At 43.7% G+C, this 22,768-nt stretch overlaps 2 protein-coding genes across 4 annotated transcripts in view; both read right to left on the minus strand.

Moving 5' to 3' along the window:
* Positions 1-22,768, minus strand: part of LOC126439769 (ankyrin-1-like) — a 434,210-nt gene that overhangs the window by 362,217 nt on the left and 49,225 nt on the right. The gene's annotated exons all lie outside the window — the stretch shown is intronic.
* LOC126439759 (protein roadkill-like) overlaps positions 11,611-22,768 on the minus strand; it is a 327,044-nt gene continuing 315,886 nt past the window's right edge. For all 3 annotated transcript variants that reach the window (XM_050090582.1, XM_050090581.1, XM_050090583.1), the window contains exon 4: positions 11,611-12,057. In XM_050090582.1, the coding sequence (XP_049946539.1) occupies positions 11,670-12,057 (388 nt within the window). In that variant the 3' untranslated portion in view covers positions 11,611-11,669. The remainder of the gene's footprint in view (positions 12,058-22,768) is intronic.

Raw genomic sequence — 22,768 nt, forward strand, 5'->3', positions numbered from 1 at the left:
GTCGATAACCCATGCCGTGTGTTCACCCACCGACTTACATTGCAGGACATCCACAACGGGTACCACAACTCTAGAGACCTCGCTACTACTATTCTGCGAAGAGAAGATAAACTACACCTACGTTGTCTTTAACATGTGGATAACTGAAAACCACTTTCTGTTACTTGGTAAGTAATTATATCTGATTAACTTTTTACAGATTCATACACGTCATGTAGTAATACGCTTATTCTCCTGTCCTTCATCAGCAGCATAACAAGTACCGCCTGCCTGCCACCATTAACTCTACAGTCGACTGCCTTTCATCTGAAAACAGAACATGCCCTGCTCGAAAGCTGCCTTTGAGATGTAGGGATGTGTCTTTCTTTCTTTAATTTGATAAAAATTATATCTACAAATTCCTATACGAAATGTAGTGCATCTACACAGATGGGTTACTGCTGCTACGATGGCAGCTTATCAACATTTAAGTGAGTCTGAACGCGGTGTTATAGTCGGCGCACCAGCGATGGGACACAGCAACTCCGAGGTAGCGATGAAGTGGGCATTTTACTGGACGACCATTTCAGTGGTGTACCTACAATTTCAGGATACAGGAAAACATCAAATCTCCAACGTCGCTGCGGTCTGAAAAACATCATGCAAGAACAGGAGCATCAACGACTGAAGAGAATCGTTCGACGTGACAGAAGTGCAACCCTTCCGCAAATTTCTGCAGATTGCAGTGCTGGGCCATCGACAAGTGTCGGCGTGGCAACCACTCATCGAAAAATCATCGAAAAGGTGTTTCGGATCCGAAGGCCCACTCGTGTACCCTTGATGACTGCTCGACACAAAGCTTTACGCCCGTCAACACCATCACTGGACTGTTGATGATTGGAAACACGTTGGCTGGTCGGACGAATCTCCTTCCACATTGTATCGAGTGGATGGACGTGTACGGGTGTGGATACAACCTCATGAATCTGTGGACCCTGAATTTCAACAGGGGACTGTTCCAGCTGGTGGAGGCGCTGTAATGGTGTAGCTGGAGTGATATGGGACCCGTGACACGTCTAGATACGACCCTGACAGGTGACAAGTACGTAACCATCCTGTCTGATCACCTGCGTCCATTCACGTCCGTTGTGCACAACGACGGACTTTGGGAATTCCAGCAGGACAGTGCGACATCCCGCTCGTCCAGAGATGCTACAGAGTGGCTCCAGGAACACTCTTCTGATTTTAAACACTTCCGCCGGCTGTCAAACTTGCAGCATACTGTTCAGAGGAGATCTCCACTCCCTCGTTCTCTTACGGATTTACGGACAGCCCTGCAGGATTCATGGTGTCAGTTCCCTCCAGCACTACTTCAGATATTAGGCGAGTCCATACCACGCCGTGTTGCGGCACTTCTGCATAAAATATGTCGACTTGAACAGCAAATATTAAGTGTGTCTTTAGGTTTACATCTACTCCTTTTCCTGAAACTGCTCCTCTAGCTTTAGACTTATCTAATACGACTGTAGGGCAAGAATTATTCGGACTGCATTTATTACATGCTGCATAAGTAATCAATGTAACTGGAGATCCATAGTCAGTTACCGCGGTGGAATTATGTGAGTCAACTGATATGTTGATAATTGCACGATACACATTCTTTTGTGGCTGTTCTTTTCCCTGCAATAACGTGTCTATTATATCTTCCAGTGTGATAATACGTTCTGTTAGTGTGTTCATATTGTAAAAATGTGCAAACTGATTAAATCCTGTTTATTATTAATCTATTTGATAAAAACAAAGTGGTCCCCTTGCCTTAATGCTCCGGAAATACTACTGTTCGTGAAATGGTCCCTGTCCGTTAATAATTTTCGTAGCAAACAGATCCTGAAATGAAAATATCTTACCGCGTAATGTAATTGTTTGGTAAGTGGAGGCGCCTACTCGCTCATAAATTATTTTGCAGTAAGCTTCGTCGATTTCGTGCTCAGGTGAACGCTATGTCAAGTTACAAATGTTGTTCACATATGTGTTCAGGTGTACTCAGAATACGTTACATTTCGTTTGAAAGAAGTATGCGCAAGTTAAGAAAATTGTCTCCTCCATTATTGTGCACTAGCTACAAAGTTATCAAATGAGGGAAAAAATTAATTCTGGCATTTTTTATCGTTATTCTGCTCAAAATCTCATGAGACTAATTGTGATTACGTCGTCTTTTAGTCGTAGCAAATATGTATCGAAGCAATGTCTTTTCGTGGTTTTCACACACGCAGCTGTTGGCCTGAGAGTACCCAGTACGCTATGTAGCACATGTTGGAGTGTCTTCCAGCACTCATGACGTTGTAACACCTCTCCAGGTGAAAGCGTCGTATCGTGATTGTCTGGGAGGTGGCTGAGAGCAGAGTTGGTGCACTCCGTACGTGTCAGTGACAAATCCAGTGACAACTCAGAGCCAGACCGCTCACAAAAGGTACCTCCATGTCACTTTTAACAAAATGTCTGTGAAGTCGCCCAAAATCACGATAATCGATGCGGCATGTCGTGGTTATCAAAATGTTAATAATACCTCCAACTTGCTCACAGTCCAGACAATAACTATACTCGAGTCCACGAATGTGCCGCTTTCACAAAGTACGTATATTCTGTTACAATACAGTGAAAGAAAATAAAGCTAAGACGTTTATACTGTGTGAGAGAAAAGGAACATTAAAATATTGTAATCATTACATGTACAATGCATTGTGAAAATATCGATAGGCAAACATTGTTATCAGTCTTCTTACATTTTACACGTCCATGAGTCGACCACTCGTGTTGTTGTGCAAAAGTACAATAGTTATCTCTGCACAGTGTATGTTTTTACATACTTGAGTACACTCGTGGAAGGATACAGCCTGAAGGGAAGGACAGGAAAGAAATGTGAACAATATTTTACTGCTGTAGAGGAAAAAAAGAAATTATCACATTTCTCTGTCATCTTTCAGTCATAAAACATAAAGCAAATGAAAATGTATTCCGAAAACTTTAACCTGTGCACACGCCAATTACTTATAATTACCCCAAATGCAAAATTTAAGTAGTATCAAGACGAGTACTTAATGTCTGTGAACAAGTAAAGTCAACGTGCAGAATGAAAATAAATAGGAAATTATCTCTTTGCGATGAAGTCGATTAACCATAGGCGGAAAACAATGACAAATGATATTATCCTGTGAATGAGAAGAAAACTGATTAGCTCAAGCAAAGTCACAAATCGATCAAAGCAAGTACATTGCATGGCAATAAGGGTCTTCAATCCTTCACTTTGCCGTTCACAAAAAGATGCATTCTGCTGAATGAAAGTGTTTATCTTCCCGTAACTTCATAGCCTCGTATTATCGTTTTGCAACACCTTGTCACAGGCTGATAGAAATAGCACTCGTCAGAGATACGCACCAAAACACAATCAACAAATCACGCACCAAGGCTAAAAACATCATGTAATGCCTAACAACTTCTAGCATCAATATGCCACACTTCATATCATAAATCATAAACGCCTGCATAAGTCACTGTCTATTATTTCATCACATCTTTAATATAAAATTCCATAATTCATTGCTACACATACTTCATCCATAATTAATCCTTGTCTTCACATACGACATCTATAGTAAATTTTTTTACAGTCAGTGAAGAAACCCTGATTGTACCTCCGTGTTAGAGTATCTCAGTGGAAGACGCTGAAATTAAATATCTCCTCCGATTGTTGAGAGTACGTGTTACGCCTGTGCAAATAAATGTACTCTACCTGTTTTGTCAGTACTATCTGGAATCCGTTACTGCATGCTTCTGTACGTTATCCTGTAAGAGAAAATGCATTACGACGAGCAAAATTCGATGTTATTGTTTCTCATGTTGCTTTTATCTTCTGTAACCTTTGCTTGTAAAGTGACGTATTCTAAAGATCGGGGGTCAGTTATGTTAGAACATGACGTGGTATATGCTCTGTAACGATCATTGTATCTGTTACATAAAAGTCGTAAGGCAGTGAAAATAGACGTACGAAATGGCTTGTACTTGTAGTACTGTATCAGGAAAAATATTATTTTCGTCATTTACGTGCGAATGAAAGGAAACCCATAGAAACAGCTTGACTACTGTGTACAAACGGTTGATGTCATACGAAAATGAAATACGTGTTGTCAGAACGTAATTGTTATATGTCGGTATGGTGGTGTCATCATTAAGGAGTAGGAAGTCAACCAATTATTTAGTGAACGGTTTTATATTGGTGATGTGATGAAGACCTCTCGAAGCTTTCGTTGTGAGTGTTTCAAGATGTCCTGCGTTCGGAAGTGGGATTCGTCGAGTCCGAAATTGTCAGTTATAAAGTAATACAAATTTCTGACACCTGTTCTTTGCTTTACCAGATAATGGATGTGCTCGAACTAAAACTGTTTGTCGAACTTGAGATATTCCAGTGTGACTTGCCTTCTTTTGTAGCATTTCCTCTTCTCACCTGCCTCTTTTGTATTAGCCATTGCAATGTCAATGAGTTCACGATGACGTAGACGCCGTGGCTTGGGGAAAGAAACAAGTTCTTTTATTTTGACCGGCGAATTTTTATTCTTCAAAACTAAATGTGGCGAGAGCAAAGTTGAATCAGTAGGAAGTGTATTAACGGTGTGCTGGGAAATCTGTCCCATTCAGTGTGTTGTTGGGACCGTCTGTTGGTGCTTAAAAGCTGTCAACGTTGTCTTTGATTATTCATCTGCATTGTCGGTAGCAAAAGACGTGTCAGTGGAAAATTGTGTACACCATTGTGTGTTGTTGTGCGCGAAAAAGCTCTAGTCTGTTAATTTCTCGTTCGTCCATTGAAAAGCTCGGCAGAAACTGTAATGCCGGTTGCTGGTGAGTCATTATACCTGCTTCACATTTTTAATTTTACATTCTGCTACCTCAAATGCTATGTCCTGATTCCTACATGAAATTCAGTAATGGAGCTGTTCTTTATCAGCAGGTTAACGACCATATTGTGGCTGCCACCATTTACTCTGCCATCGAGTGCGTTTTATCTGCAACGGGAAGGTGCAGCAGTCGAAAGCTGGACCTGAGATGACGGAAAATGAGAATCTGTTTCGTTTGATAAGTAATTGCATCTGGTTAACATTGTCAACTTTACATTCTGCCACTTCACATTCTGTCTAGACGTTCGTATGTAAACAATAGTAATAGAATCGTTGTGCAGTTCTTTATCATGGGGTTAACGAGGATCTTCTCGCTGCCACCGTTTACTCTGATGTCGACTGCGTTTTATTTGTAAAGTGGAGACGCCCTGCCCGGAAGCACGCTTTTAAACGTACACAAATCAGTACCTCCCTCTTTCTTTTGGTAAGAAATTACATCTGGTCAATATTTTTTTTTTTTTATCCCGCCTGGGGGGAGGCGCGTGGGTCTGCTCCTGAAACCGAAAGGTTGGACGAATGAAGGAAGTGAGTAGGAGCAGAAAAAGGTAAAACTCGTCGGTACTGCAAATAAGTAAAAGTGGTTTACTGGTGCGTGGATATATACAGAGGCATGCCTAACTTTGTACGTGGGTGCGAAGCCTTAGACGCGTCGTAAGCAGAGCAGAGCAGAGCGCCGACATGGAGCGCAGTGTCCCGGCCGCCTGCCCTTTGATCAAGTGGGCTGAACGCGCAGAGTCGCACAGCGCCGGCCGGCTAGAGGCCGCTGTCAGGCGTGCCGCCACCTTGGGAACTTGCACCTACGCCGTGGGAGCGTGGCTATCGATACCACAATTTTTGCTACATTAAAAGTGTTAAAATTTCGTGATAATAACGGAAAAGAAAAAGGTTGTTATCTAATGTCGTATTACCAAGACCTTGGTGAGTGTCTCTGCTGTTTCTTTGCGATAGTCTATCGTTAACTGAAGACCACGGCATGCGCCTCTTGCTGACACACTGTGGTGACGTCACAACACCACCGCCCACACACGCTGGCCCCGTTGCCTCTCACCGGAACAACAAACCACCACTTTGAAGTCTGCAAACAAACAAACTGAAAGGCATTTACTAAATAATATCTTAATACACAACTAAATTAAATTACAATTTTTTATAAATAATTTGTATACGTAATTGGCTTTCGTGTGAAATGGTTCAAAGCATTCTGGCATGCACAGCGCAACATCACACATTGGACAACAGTATGTTGTTTCTCTCCTTTCCCACACTCCAGTTGCTTTTTTAGCTTTGCTACCAGACACTTTACACCATCTCCACGGCCTCGCTTTGCTGTCAGTTGGAGGAAATGTTCTTCCAAAATGTCGCCCAGTTAGTCTGTCGCCTGCAGTCGAAGGGTCCCCCCCTACTTGTTCCTTTCCAGCCACCGTGGCCAGTGTTTCTCCAGAAACACACATGAGTTTATCTGCAGGACATGGTTGCCTGTGCAGCATTTTATACATAATATAACTGCTTACTACCCCCCGAACGAAAATTCTGTAAATAAGTAAGTCGTATCTAGGACTTGCCTACATGTTTTGTATTATTTACAGTCTGATATGTCATGTGAACGAATTATTTTTTTGAATGATGTAGTGAGAATTACTAATTATTCTTACAAGTTTCAAATAATTCAAAATGAAATTCACGCTTTACTTCAATCCTGTAGGCGACATTTGTAAATAATTTCCGAACACCGGATTTTGCAAGATTCAGCCGCGACTCACTCGCGTTACGGAAGAAGCGTTTGTACCGAGCAATGAAATGTATATTCACCGATGTTATGTGGAGGAGGTTACAATTTAATTTCCATTATCCTCTGCCAATTATTTTGGGACGAGGTAGACCTTTTGCTTTCACAACTACAGTGTCACGGTCAGAGAAGCTGACAGGGGCTGCGTCGTAATCCTGCACAGTTGCTCACAGCCCGCTGTGGTGTGGAGTCTGTCAGGCCGCGAAGCTGACACTGGCGAGACGTGCGTGCAGTGAGTGCGTGTGGCGGCGCGCCGCTCAGCTGCGGCTTCCGTGTCCAGACCTGCAGCCAGATTTTGCAGGGCGCCACAGAAGGGTGTCGCGCCTTCTGAGTCGATGGCTGAAAAATCTTTCCCTTGGAGCTCTCTTGTTTGATGCGGAGGGAGTGCAGAGGTTTAGAGAGGTGACCACATTCGCAGCTCCTGTCACAATGCGTCCTCCCGGCTCTTTTTCTGCATCCTTTAGTTACTGCGTTCGTGAAGAGTTACTCAGTGAAAAAGGCGCAAAATCTGCATTACGAAACTCTGCACTTGGCCGGTGGCCACCCGAGCGAGAAGCAGAACGGGTACTTCTGCGCATGCGCGGGCGTATCGAATTGGTCTGCTGGTTCTGTGATGCTGGCACCCTTTCTGCCTCCAGACGGCTGTCGCGCTGGACCTGTACCGTACGTTTTTGACAGTTCCGTCACTATCTTAATAGTAACTGGTTCCAGAACAGAGGAGGGTTCCGTTCGGACAGCTAGGCCAACAAATTTAATTACCATCAATGTTCATGTCCACCGCAAGGTACAGCGACTGTCACAATGTATCTGTGAAAATATATCATTTTAGATGTTTCAAACAGGTAAATGAAGTCTAAACACAAAGCTTAACAATATTCAGGGCCAACATTTTAATCAGAGTAATTTGTTTTGCAGACAAATGACATATACAAATTAGATTGAAATCAGCCTGCTCTCTCGCAGGCGAATTGTTTGACGTACTGACTAGCCTCTAATTCGCATCGTGTAGCGTGTGCTTCACATACACACATTTACCAAAAGACATGGGACATCCTGATTAAAAAATAGTCCGATCGTGCATGTGTAACGTCAGTCCCGGATGGCGCGTAAATATTTAAGCGGAATGTCTCAGCGACAGAACATGCAATTGCACGTCTGCTGGGATAAAGTTGGACGTTTTCAGGTGTAAACCCATCCCTTAAAAGAACTGCCGTAGCGTTGTTTACTTCTGCATGGATAGTAATGACAGCTTGAAAGTCAGCTGATGTCATTGAGAGACTTGCTGCAAAAATAAAACATTACATGTATCAAATCATCCAGAGCACTAATTTTAACAGAGGTTGTTATCGAAATAATGTTTAGTGTTAGTACATAGTGGATTGCCATTAGACAGATGTAGCGTGCTGTGACATAACTACGAAACTGCTGGGAGGGCGAGAGAAAATATCTTTGTAATACTGGGACATTAAATGGCAGCCGGACACCGGTGTCTGCGATCATCACCGACTTTGAAATTGTTGAGTACAACTGGAGCAGTAATCGCTAAACAGTATTACAGATTTTATGTCGGAAGTGATCGTCCTGACTTAGTTTCGGCCCCCCTGTCGTGTGGCCGGTCTTTTCTCCGCCGCCGTGGTCGGACCGCCCCTACCGCCTGCTCCCGCCCCGCTGCTGCTTCTGCGCATGCGCGGCCCTCTGCCGGATTCGCTGCCCGCATTCTGCGTCGCTCCCCCACCTGCCAGTTTCCCCTCGGCGACTGCGCCGGCCGTCTGCGCGGGCTGTCTGACGCCACCTGTTGCTGTTTGCACGTGAATAACAGTGTCGTAAGCGTTTCTGCCTTACAGACAAGACCGAATGTTTACACAGGCTTTCGTTACGTAGAGAGTAATGCAACATGTTACAATTATGTTGCTCTTTCCGGAAATAACTGTTTCTTTGGCATCATTTTTATCGATGAAATTCGGATCTCGGAAATTTCTTTGTTACCTCGTCATCTGGCGTGCGCAGACGCATACTTAAATGAAAAAAAGTGCCCTAAACTCATCGCTGTGAAACTGGGCTTGAAACGCATTTGGTCGGTACACACCTGTCTGAAGCGTATTTCACAATGCTCTTCAACTTCTTCCACTGATACCCGCGCTGTCGCTGCTGCAGAGGAAAGGAAAGCTGAAGCCTGTTTCTCGTCGCTCTTGCTAAGCACAATAATATTCCCAACTTATTTTCTATTTCTCTTTACGGTCGTATTCAGTAACACTGTAACGCTCTTGTCATAGCTGATTCCCCGTTCTACCGTAACAGATTCGAAAAGTTCGGGTCTATTTGTCACTTGCAAGTGTAAGATGCTGTCTTCACGACTCGTTTCTCAGATTAATGGCCCGAGGTAGTTTTTGAGTAAAGCACTTGGATCAGTTTCTCACGATTCCCTGACCCTGCCGTCGCTCTCAGCCACCTATGTCGCCCACTGCAGAGGTGGCAGGTTAAAGGTTCCACCTAAAACTGTAACATGGCGAGGAAATGCACGCCAGATGTTCTCCGGGTTTCTTACTTTCCATTCAGAGCTCTTAATAGACGAGTAGTTCAAAGATATTTCTAGCATCGCGACTGCAACAGGAAAAGGCCGGAACAGCTGTGGTACTCAAACTACCCTCCGCCACACACCATAACGTATCTGTGAAATTATCGTTTCAGACTTTCCAAATCGGTAAGTTATTTCAGAAAGGCGTTATCTTGTGAATTTTAAAGCAGTTTTGACACAATGCGGGATGCGTTACATTTTATCTTCATTTGCACAATAGACACGACTTCAGATCTGGTGCAGTTATTGTTTACAAGTTTGAAGATAAGGATTCACAGTATTCAGGACCAATATTTTAATTTCAGTTATCTGTTTTGCAAACAAATGGTATGTATAAATTACATTGAAAACCACCTGCGCTCTCGCAGGCGAATTGGTCACTGTACGGGCTAGCCTGGATTTCGCATCGTGTAGCATGTGCTTCGCATACTTCCGTTCAAAATTTAATTTTTACACATTTCTGTCGCACTGGACTGAGATTTACGTATTTCGTTATCAAAATAAATTTTTGCCATTTCTCAGATACCAACCACACACTTAGAAGCACTAGTTTAAATAAATGCGAACACGTTTCAAAATATATGACGTCTGTTTGGACAGCAGATGTCTGCCGTGAGTGCTATTGTGTTTGACGATGCGAAGAACACAGATGGAGTTCTGGGCTGTTCTCCGTCTACTGACGCGTGCCATACCGCTCCTAAGTGCCGTAATAGCAGAGTGCAACAGGTGAATGGCGTTAGGCGCGATCCGAATTTTGGGGAGTCGCCGTTTTTTTAGGACGCTCTAGCGCGGTCACCACTCGTTGTCAGAAAATCACTGCTGATTGCCGCATGTTGTAGAAGAGTTTGTCCAATTTAATTCTGTGTTGGGTTTTGAACTTTGAGAGACAGGTAGTCTTTGTGAAATAAATGAAAATCTGAGAAAAGTCGGAAAATTTTGAGGCTTTCGTTGTGAAGTCGACATACTACAGGGCAGGAAGCACGAAATTTGGATTTAGGAGCCCAAAACATGTGATTATGGAATCGCTGAGAAAAGATGTACTGCAGTTTGTTACCAGTTGGTATTTTTGGTCATTGCACGCAAGGTGGCTCTGGATAGTTACTGCTAGATATTTTACGGTAGGTGACTTACTGTTTCCAGCAATTTGTGATCATCAGTGTAATTGTACAGTAGTGGATTTCTTTTCCTGTGTATGCACAGTGTATTACATTTATTTATGTTGAGGATCAACTGGCAGAGCCTGAAGTATTCATCAATGCCGTGGAGGTCACTCACCAAGTCAATACTGTCTCCTGGCGCCGCTGCTTCCTCACAGAGAATGTTGAGGAGCTTCCGTGTGTAACGCCGCCACATGAGGGCCACAGAAGCTCTTGTTCAGAATGCAGTCTGCCGCTTTGGTCACACATGCACGCATGGGGATGCCAAGTCTAACTGTATCACAGCAGACAGGGGAATGAATGTTCCAAGTGTGGTCTGCTTCCAAAGCGTGTACAGAGACGCAAAAGTGTACTTTGGGAAACTGCCGTATAATTCCAGTGATGGCTGCATGTCTCACGCGATTGAGTATAATTCCCTGAGAGATGGTAGTTTGTTCTGTAAGAGCAGCAAGGGAGGTGTTTAGGAGTCTAATGATTTTAGGTGGTTCTTCAATTCTCTTTATTTGAAGGTGAGCTGGCAAGAAGGCTGCAGATGGTGTGAGCATGATGTGGTGTGAGCACTGCTACCAATGTGACATTGCAATTAAACATGAAATGTACTTGTGCAGTGCACGCACAGAAGTGAATTCAGTGTGAGGTCGCAAGTGAAGATACATTCTAACTGAACAGCTTATATGGCAGTAATATGAGAATGGTGCAGTTCGCAGTGATGTAATGTAGCAACATAGACACTGCTAGCAAATAGTTTGCAGTAATTAGGTAATGTAGGAGACTGGTGCAAAGAACTAACATTAACGCACAACAACCGGTATTCTCGCATTTGTGTCTTGGAAGAGACTGGGTGTTTACATTTCGAAATACAGGCGGTTGTGAGAGAGGTCGGCTGTATTCTTGTAAGCTGTTTGAATACTGTATATGGGACGAGAAACACAAGAGAGAGGGAGAGAGAAGTGGAGTTTATGAATGGAGTATTTTGCAATTGTTGCCGAGCTTTTGCAGAAATTGCTTGTGAAATGTTTTACAGAGTGAATTCTGAAAAGGAAGGTTTGTCACGTTGGTTTACAGATGTCTCCTGTTGTTGCAGTAGTTGTGGTGTTACTGGAGAAATTGTGTGGACTTCAAAAGGTAGAAATGAATAGAGAAAGCGATCTTTTTTTTTCAATTTTTTATTTTAATATCATGTAGAATGAAGTGCAGGATGTCATTTCCTCTAGTAGCGTGTATTAACTCTGTGTTAGCATCCTGACGATCTCCTGATGGTTGTACCGCCTGGCGATGTCCAGGGCGGTGTTCCCCTTATTAGTCCTCACCCCCCTGTCGGCTCCGGCCTGCAGCAACGCAGCCGCCGCTTCTGCTTGGCCATTCCATGCCGCCCAGTGCAGCGGCGTCTGCCCCCACTGATTCCTGGAGTTGGGGTCGGACGCCGCAGAGAGCAGCAGCCGCACCACAGCCGCGTCGCCTCTCTGTGCAGCCCTGTGCAGGGCGGTCCACCCGCCCCCGCCCCTCGCCCCCACGTCCGCCCCAGCCGCGAGCAACGCCCGCACCTCCTCCACCGCCCCCTCCTCAGCCGCCTTCATCAGCCTCCTGCCTCGCTCTTCATCAGAAAGGCTCCTGCACAAAACATCGACACACTTACTCTCTACTATCGAGACACACACACCAAATGAAAGAAACTGTCACAGCCGCAAAACTGCCAACAATTCGGAATACACTTCTTCCGAGCGACAAGTCACAAATCTAGAAATCTCGCTTCTGCGATACGGGTTAACCAGCGTATTACAGACAGATCCACAGCACTAGCCCATAATCAAAAACTTCACCCATCTCCCATTAAAAATAGGTGCACTCCATTTTGTAACAAATACATTTGGCACATTCCCTCATAGTTCACTCCACAGATCCGCCTCCTTTCACCTCTGCATGCAGTTGCTACCCAATCCTTCATCTGCATTCAAACACACCCCTAAAACGACCTTCTCTGGGTACCAATTCCTTCAGTCACTTAGGAAGAAAACAATAGAAACTAAACGCATCTGCAAGCACTGAAATGCAATTTCCCCACCAGACAGCTAAGTGATTCAGACCAGTAACATGGAAATTTCCTGACATACCGACATAAAATATAAAAGTCACTGCTTCGTACACAATAAGTCGGTCGACATATTTCAAATACAACAAGGCCACCAGGTCGGCTCTCCCTGACACACACACACACACACACACACACACACACACACACACACACACACACACACAAACTACCCGCTGCATAATAATCGTCACATGTGCTCATATAATCATGCATGCAACAAGAGATACATCCACTGGAACATTCATTTCCATCTACTTACACACTTTGCAAGCCACCATATGGTCTGTGGCAGGCGGTATCCTGCACAACTACTATATTCAGTCATGTTAACTTTGTGCAACTTTTTGCATTTTCTGAAAATTCTGGGCACAAAATAAGTTACACACCACTACAGAAGGCGTAAAACTTTACATTTATACTTAAAAAGGTCTAAGTAAACTTCAAGTGTACACCAGCTACGCTGCTTCCGAGTAAAATTTCTCTTTCAGTAGTAGTACAAAGACTTAAACCCTAACTTTAGACCAGTCTCAAAAAAGTACTGTATTTCCTGTATCTAATGCTATGCATAAATTAGATCATGCCAGAAAGAAATCAGGTGCCTGTAAGAAATACAAACAGAGTGTTGATTCATTATCGCATGTTCACTTACAAATATCAAAATACTTGTATAGATCTGGCATTGCTGAACTTTAACCAATGTCGCGGGAACCTCTCTCCACAGCTGATGCAAGTTAAAGGCTGATCCCAAGCGAGAGAGCCAGTAAGAAGCTCCAAAGACAAGTGAAATACCAACTAGAAACTACAGACGTAATAAAACTGCTGCATTCAGTACAAAATAATCAATGTAGGTGGAGCAGCAACCATATGAAACAATAGTAGTAACTGGTACATATAAAAAGTTCTCAACTGACTGCAGTCATCTGCTTTATCCGTTCCGCTCCCAAGTAGAGCGAGGGAGAAACGACTGCCTGTATACCTCTGTACGAGCGACAATGCCTCTCACCCTATCTTCACACGCCTTGTCTCAAGTGTACATTGCCGGAACTAGAATTGTTCTGCAGTCAGCCTCGAAAGACGGTTCTCTAAATTTTCTCAACAGAATTCCTCGAAAAGAACTTCGCCTCCCCTCCAGTGATTCCGATTCGAGTTCCTGAAGCTTCTGCACAATACCTCTGCGTCACTCGAAACTACCGGTAGCAAAAGCATCAGCTCAGCTCTCAGTCCTATAGCTGTCTTCCTTTAATTATACCTGTTGCGAATACCAAACACTCTAGCAGTACTCGAGAATAGGTCGCACCAGCGGCCTACATGCAGCCTCATCTACAGGCCAACCACACTTTCCTAAAATTCTCCCAACAAACTAAAGTCTACCTCCCGCCTTCCCTACCGCAGTCCTCTCACGCTCGTTCCATTTCGTATCACTTTGCGAACTTTCGCTCAGACATTTAAGCGACGCCTCTGTGTCTAGCGCAACACCTCTACTGCTGTACCTCAACATTACATGTCTGTTTTTCCTACTCACCTGCATCAACTTACGTTTCTCTACATTTACAGATGGCTGCCATTCGTCACACCAACTAGAAATTTTGTCCAACTCGCCTTGTGTCGTCCTACACTCACTCAACGACGACATCTTACTGTACACTAGGGGACAGTCAGCAAACAGCCGCAGATACCTGTCCACCAGACCATTTATGTATACAGACAGTAACAGCGGCCCCACCACCCTTTTCTGGAGCACTCCTGCCTCTGGCGAACACTCGCCACTGAGGACAACATACTGGGTTCTGTCACATAAGAGCTGAGGTCCATGGGAACCTATTCCACACGTTTCTATCTCCTTCAACAGTTGACAGTAATCGACCGTGTGAAATGCTCTGTGGACATGTACGAATATGTTATTCAGAGATGATCGACAAGCGCACCACATCACAGGAAAATCTGCACAATGCAAAGAATTGCGATCTTTGGGGTAAAAATGGCTCAGTCACCTCTGTTGCAATCACGGATTGTATTAAAGAGTCGGCACAGAGAGAACTGGGGGCTAATGTTGCCAGTCTCAAAAAGAAAGGATTGTAGTTTACACACAAGTCAGCCTTGCCGCTATTGGACGCATCACAAAGGCGACCGAAAATAAACCACGCGGTTTGCCAGAGCCGCCAAGAAAGTGCACTACGAAATTTGGAGTATAAATCCGTCATTGCAAGGAGTTTCTCAAAATAGGTAATTTGATCAACCATAGGGACTTTTGTATGGCTAAAAACTAGTGCTGACATTACACAAATTAGTTGTTGCCGTAAAAACAAAAAAAAAATTACTCGTATCACAAGAATGGTTGCGCTTCAATCCACACAATCAAGGGGAACTTTTACCTCTTAGAGGAAACACAATGGAAGAGCAAGTCTTCAGTTCTCCGGTATAATTGCACCACATTTCGTTTATAATCGCTTTGGAATATATCCATCCATTTAGGAGGGAATTGTAGATGAAAATGCCTTTAGATGAACAGCTATTCGGTACTGATGTATATTCGTAATTTATGTAGCAACCTTGGCTTTTGATTTCTGCTCCTGTGTTGATGTGATTTACTCCACAATGTCGTGTTTCGGGAGGTGGCTATCGTCTGCTGTCTCGCAGTGGTGCCAACTCATTTACCCAAAAATGGACACTGCGCGGATGGGCCTGCACAGTGCGTCGCCATCGATTTAAGGCGCGCACCGCGGAATCGCCGGCACGGCATTTCGGAACCGAGGCATATAGGAAAAGCAGGCCGGCCATTCCGGCCCCAAGCGAGTAAAAAACTCGCAGACGCCCTCGCGCGCCTTGACGTCACGGAGAGGAGAGGAGAGGAGGCTGCAGCGCCGAGCATTCAGTTTTGAGACAGCCACGAGCAAGGCTCGCTGTAAGTGTGCCGCGGCACATTGCTTTAACAGTGCTCGGACGACGACTGACGCTACTTATCACGTGTTTCCCAAGGATGAGCACTTGCGACGTGAATGGATAGTTCGGTGCAAACGCAAGGACGAAGTGAATGCGGAAACTGCACGTGTGTGGTCAGCTCCTTATCGGCCAGAAGATTATGAACAGGATTTGAGAAATGAGCTAGAGTTACCTTCAAGAAAGAAGTTATTACCAGCAGCAATCCTCTGCATAAACATTCCGAACTGGCGTGGACAAGAAATTGTGGAAAGCGGTGATGCAAACGAAAGGGTAAGACGTCTGCACATACATAACACCTTCAATAATTGGAACTGAAAAATTACCGTAATACAAACGAATTCACATACATGCAATGCTTTTTGACGCATTACTATATTGCTTTACGGGAGTGAATGACTCGCTATATTGTACAGGCAATAAATAATGTTGCTCAAGTGTATTTGCTTTTCCTCCTGGATATAATAGCTACATTTGTCTTAGAAATAGCCGTTTTTTTTAAGTATTCTCGATATGTTGAGTATTTTAAAGCTAGTATATAGTTAAAATGACAAAATCATCATATTTCGCGTAATTTGTTTACATTTACTTCTGTAACAATAGCTGATGCTGACCAGTTGACTTGGCAGCGTAGTGGTGTGGTTTCTGACTCCCATGTTGGAGGTTATGGGTTCGTATACCTGTATTTCCTCTTACATTGTATATTTACATTTTATCAAACTGAGCTATTGCAGCCGCTTATGCCACTCATATTTAATCGCTTTCGTCAATTTATCTGATTTTTAGTGAGAAATTAATGCAGTTGCATAGTAATTTTTAGGAGTAGTAGGCCTACTCGGTAAATAATTTTACGAATAATAAAATTAAAATTAAATTTATGCTTTAGAGATCCGGAAGACGTGCACAATGCTGTGGAGCAAGAAGTTTGCAAAAGCTATCTCTGACAGCTTTAGAAACTGTGCCGCCGAAAGAAAGAAAGTCGACCGAACCGCATGTACAGACTGCGTTCATGAACCCACTGAAGTAGTGAATAAGGATTTGGAAATTAAGGAACTGAGGGCCGAGATTGAACTTTTAAAAAAACTGAATGCACAGAAAGAAGCGGCACTAAAAAATGTGATGCAGCCTTACGAAGTAAAACGAAAGATCTCCGACGTGTTCTTTCGTCGAAGCGAGCAGAAGAGTCATCTGACGTGAAAGCAAAAGTCGTATTGCACAAAAGTGTAAATAGTGTATTGTCAAAGTGTTTTACACCGGCACAAATAAGATGTCTATTAAATGAAAATAAAAGGGCAAAGTGGAATTCGGAGGACATTGCCCATCCATTAACTTTAAGAGCTCTGTCACCTAAAGCATACACTTATTTGCGAAAGCGAGAAATTCCTTTGCCTTGCAGGGCAACCCTTCAGAAACGGACGAAGGAATTTAAATACAGAGCGGGTATTCTTTAAGATATCCTGTGTTCATTGAATGAGGGGTCAGCCAGACGAGTGTCTCTCGCACCCCGCATATACATTAATGCCACCCTTACCATCTGACACTCCACTGGGAACTCTTGAGGACATGATTTTGAACGTGGCTCAAAATTTTGTCTTTCTGCGCTGCAGTGCATGGCAAACGATTCTGAAAATGTGCGCTCGCTTCATCAGGTAGAATACTAACGGTATTGAATTACCAATGTATGATTTGGCACGATACGAAATTATACTGTGGGACCTTACTTCTTCCACGGGGTGATTAAATGGAAATACGTATGCACATATTCTTACTAACATCGAGCCTATTCTTCTGGAGGTAGTTCCGTGGACAAGCGACAGTGTATGTGGATCGAACACGACCACTGCCCAGACTCTTCGCCTGCTCCAAAGCGACCAATGAATGGAAAGTTTCCTGGCCGTTGTATGGGACGGAATGCTGCAGTACAAAGGCCAGCCAGGTGCCCTGATATGACTCAAATGGATTTCTTTCTACGGGGAGCACTGAAAGATAGAGTCTGTCATGAACCCCAGGTATGTCAGATGATACGCGCCAGACCACACGACAACGTATCATCCAATGTAGCTTGTCCAGTACATCTCTCTCGCTCAAACAGCGATTCCAAATGTGTCTAGCAGTCGATGGTGTGCTATTTGATCATATTGTTCATTAAAATGTGAAACCACACTTCACCAAGGAAAGTATTTAGTTTGTGGATGACAAGGCATCAGTTGTTTTGAATAAATGTTTAGCTTATTTAAAATCTATTCCGTCTACGTACAATTTCGAGTAGTTTCTGATTTCTAATTGACAGCAGGTCTTTTGCGCTGTAGAACCACCCGGGTGCTTCCAGGCAGAGACAGGCTGAGCTGACAGAAGGTCATGGGATAGCGATATCTACACATACAGATGGCAGCAGTATCGCGTATACAAGGTATAAAAGGGCGGCGGGTTGGCCGCGCTGTCACCTGTACTGAGGTGGCTCCTGGGAAAGTCTTTCCGACGTCTTGATGGCCGCACGACGGGTTTTAACAGACGTCGATTGCGGAATGATAGAGCTTGCCTATGACTTGATATTTTTAAAATGTACAGTATCCAATGTATCGATATTTAGTAAAATATCGTTATCTGCTCCCCATGTATCGAGGAAAGTATGGTTATATCAGCGCCAAATCATCAACGTGCCTGCCTATAAAAATATGGGCTGCACGTTGTAAGTACACTCCCGGTTTTAGAGCTGTACGTTGGAGTATTGATTTATTATTGGATACTCTGTACATCAACAAGCTATCCCCCTCAGAGCAAGAACTGAAAGGAAAACGACGGATGTCCACGCCTCCCGACAACCACCGTGCAAGCTGCGGTAACTGCATGTAAGTGGCACACTGAAAGGTGTCTCGTGGGTCCATCGTTCGGTTTCGTCACGTATCGGATTTCTCCGCAACACTTCACGTCGACTTCCCTGCTTTTTCATTTCTGCAAACGCCAGCGACCCTGCAGCTGTAGCGCCAAAACTGTGAGGTGAATCTGAAAGTTTGCCATTTCTGTTGGTAGCGCTGGGCGCCGATTACGCCAGCAGTTCCCCGAGTCCACTGCAGCGACCAGTTTTGTCGTTTAGATTTTTGTTCATTTTCAACGTCTGTTTTTGAAGAATGTCGATGTGAAGAAAGAGCACACTAGTTCCGATAAAAATTGTGTAACGCAACAGTTGTCCTGTTTCTTCACATTTGAAATCGTCTTATTCCATTCAAACCGCCCCTCCCCCCGGGGCAATGGGTGTCACATATACTTGCCTCACATAATCAAAATTACACACTGGACCTGATGAAAGTTCAAAAAGCGACAACACTCCTTTACACAGTGAAAGGAAAATTGTGCCTCAGTACAAATTCAAAAAAGCAACTTCAATATTTTCCGGAAACTGTGAAAAAAATCTAAATTAGAGAGACTGTCTTTAGTTGCCGTGGCGAGAAGACTTATTTCTAGTGATGCAGAATGTTGTCTGAATAATACACCACTGGCCATTAAAATTGCTAAACCACGAAGATGAAGTGCTACAGACGCGACATTTAACCGACAGGAAAAAGATGCTGTGACATGCAAATGATTAGCTTTTCAGAGCATTGACACAAGGTTGACGCCGGTGGCGACACCTACAACGTGCTGACATGAGGAAAGTTTCCAACCGATTCCTCATACACAAACAGCAGTAGACTGGCGTTGCCTGGTGAAACGTTGTTGTGATGCCTCGTCTAAGGAGGAGAAATGCGTACCATCACGTTTTCAACTTTGATAAAGGTCGGATTGCAGCCTATCGCGATTGCGGTTTATCGTATCGCGACATTGCTGCTCGCGTTGGTCGAGATCCATTGACTGTTAGCAGAATATGGAGTCGGTGGATTCAGGAGGGTAATACGGAAGGCCGTGCTGGGTCCCAACGGCCTCGTATCACTAGCAGTCGAGATGACAGGCATCTTGTCCGCACGGCTGTAACGAACGGATCGTGCAGCCACGTCTCCATCCTTGAGTCAACAAATGGGGACGTTTGCAACACAACAACCATCTGCACGAACAGTTCGACGACGTTTGCAGCAGCATGGACTACCAGCTCGGAGACAGTGGGTGCGGTTACCGTTGACGCTGAATCACAGAGAGGAGCGCCTGCGATGGTGTACTCTACGACGAAACTGGGTGCACGAATGGCAAAACGTTATGTTTTCGGATGAATCCAGGTTCTGTTTACAGCACCATGATGGTCGCATCCGTGTTTGGCGACATCGCGGTGAACGCACATTGGAAGCGTGTATTCGTCATCGCCATACTAGCCTATCACCTGGCGTGATGGTATGGGGTCCCATCGGTTACACGCCTCGGTCACCTCTTTTTCGCACTGACGGCACTTTGAACAGTGGACGTTACATTTCAGATGTGTTGCGACCCGTGGCTCAACCCTTTATTCGATCCCTGCTGATCCCTACATTTCAGCAGGATAATGCACGACCGCATGTTGCAGGTCTTGTACGGGCCTTTCTGGATACAGAAAATGTTCGACTGCTGCCCTGGCCAGCACATTCTCCAGATCTCTCACCAATTGAAAACGTCTGGTCAATGGTGGCCGAGCAACTGGCTCTTCACAATACACCAGTCACTACTCTTGATGAACTGTGGCATCGTGTTGAAGCTGCACGAGCAGCTGTACCTGTACACGCCATCCAAGCTCTGACTCAATGCCCAAGCGTATCACGGCCGTTATTACGGCCAGAGGTGGTTGTTCTGGGTACTGATTTCTCAGGAACTATGCACCCAAATTGAGTGAAAATGTAATCACATGTCAGTTCTAGTATAATATATTTGTCCAATCAATACCCATTTATTATCTGCTTTTCTTCTTGGTGTAGCAATTTTAATGGTCAGTAGTGTATCTTCCAACGGAAATCGTAGGGTCAGTATTGCCTCATATTCCTAGACATCAACAAAACCCAAACTGATATTCCCCGACATCAGCTTCTACGAGTTTTTCCATTATTCTGCAAGGAGCTGATGTTCATACTTTGCAACCCAATGACTTAACTGGTATCTCATTAGTGCTCACACCTGTCACCAACTGCTTTCTTTGGAACTGAAATCTCATATTATTTTTGAAATGTGAGGGTATTTCGCCTCCCTCATACATCTTGCACACTAGATGGGAGATTTGTGTCATACCATATGGGAGAGTTTTGCCATGCCTTACTCTCCCAAAACTGTCAGTAGCTCTGAGAACAACACACACACACACACACACACACACACACACACACACACACACACACACACACAATTTCTACACAGTCCTCCTTAGCCATTTTCCACTTCTCGTCAATAATTTGTTAAACATTCATATTTCCTTTTGCCTACTTTATTTGCTGAATTTTTATAGTTTCTTCTTTTTACAGTTGAACTCAGTATCTCCTGCATTAACCAAGGATTTCTATTTGGCCCTGTTATTTACCTATTTGATCTTTTTCTACCTTCTCTGAAAGCTACCAATTCATCCCCAACAACTTTATTCTTTGTTTTTCATTGTCCTAGTTTGTTATTGTGTGTGCTGTAAGTCCATTGCTTCCTTCTCTAACATTAAGTTTCTCACTTTTTTCGTTGTAACATAACCTGTTGTGTTTGCATCCTAAACATTTCCCCACTTCTTACCTTTCCAAGTCTTGCATCTCATCCTGGTGTTCTATTTTTTTCTGCTTTGTTTCACATTCTCTACGGAGCATACTGATTTTGATATCAGCATGTGCCGCATAATTATTACTATCATCCTGGACACTAAGTATACAATTCGACACTATCAATGATGTTTTCAGTGTGCATGTAATACATGTAGGTGTGTGTCATCTTATATTTAGCGTTTTTAAATTTTTTTTACTTGTAGCTATGTACTTCCTGTGCCAAATTACGCATTATTACCCACATGATTTGTATGCACGAAAATTGAAAAATTTATGTTTGTTGCCTGGCAATTGAAATTTCGTAAACAGATCTCGTCGCAAAGAAAACCGCCTTTGTTTCAGTGACTGCCACACCAACTCGCGAATCATGTCAGTGACACTCACCCATATTGCGCCATAACACGAAATGAACTGCCCTTCTTTGCACTTTTTCGCTGTCCTCCGCCAATCGTACCTGGTAAGGATCCCACACCGCCCAGCAATATTCCAGCAGAGGACGTACAAGTGTAATGTAGGCTCTCTTTGGTAGGTTTGTCGCATCTTCCAAGTTTCTGCCAACAAAGCGCAGTCTTTGTTTCGTCTTTCCCACAATATTATCGATGTGGTCATTCCAATTTAAGTTGCTCATAATTGTAATTCCTAGGTATTTAGTCGAATTTACAGCCCTTAAATTTCTGCAATTTATCGTATATCCAAAATTAAGCAGATTCCTCTTAGTACCCACGTCGATGACCTCGCACTTTTCTTTGTTTGGTGCCAACTGACACTTCTCGCATCATAAAGAAATTCTCTCTAGAACATTTTGTAATTGGAATTGATCGTCTGATGATTTTACTGGAAATTACAGCATCTTCTGCAAACAGTCTAAGGGGCAGCTCAAATTATCACCTAGACCCTTTATGTAAATCAGGAACGGCAGAGGGCCTATGACACTACCTTGCGGAACGCCGTATATGACTTCTATTCTACTCGATGATTTGCCGTCTATCAGTATGAACTGTGACATCTCTGCGAGGAAATCAAGAATCCAGTCACACAACAGAGACGATACTTCATACGTATCAAATTTGATTAATACTGGATGTATACGTGGACAAGGAAAAATTCCCAGATTTCCCGCTTAAAAATACAGTCTCCCACATGAAAACACTTTTTCCGTCTTAAGTGACGGTATATTATCCCTCGGAAGTGCAAAACTTATCAATTCTTTGAATGGTTATGGACATGGGCGTAGAATTTCCTGGCACTTTAGAAAACGAAACTCAGAGAAAAAGACACGTTTTGGAAATATCTTTGACGTGCAGCAACATGTACGTTGCGTATTTTCGTATTACGACAGCACACATTGAAATTCCACCAAACACCACATGTTACTTTCCGAATCACTGAAATCGAGATTGCGATGTGCTTTTGTAAGCCAGTCACAGCTCATGTCACGTGATCTCGCCAGCTCATGACAGCGAGTACTCAGGGCATAGGATGCGTGATGTAGTCAGCCAATAGCAACATCCCTGTTAAGCAGCGGTAACACACAAGTTAATGGCTTACATTAATATACATAGTGTTGCTACAAGAAAAGCAAAACTTCCACATATAATATTGG

This window comes from Schistocerca serialis, unplaced genomic scaffold (genome assembly GCF_023864345.2).
Source record: "Schistocerca serialis cubense isolate TAMUIC-IGC-003099 unplaced genomic scaffold, iqSchSeri2.2 HiC_scaffold_1343, whole genome shotgun sequence".
Lineage (NCBI taxonomy): Eukaryota > Metazoa > Arthropoda > Insecta > Orthoptera > Acrididae > Schistocerca > Schistocerca serialis.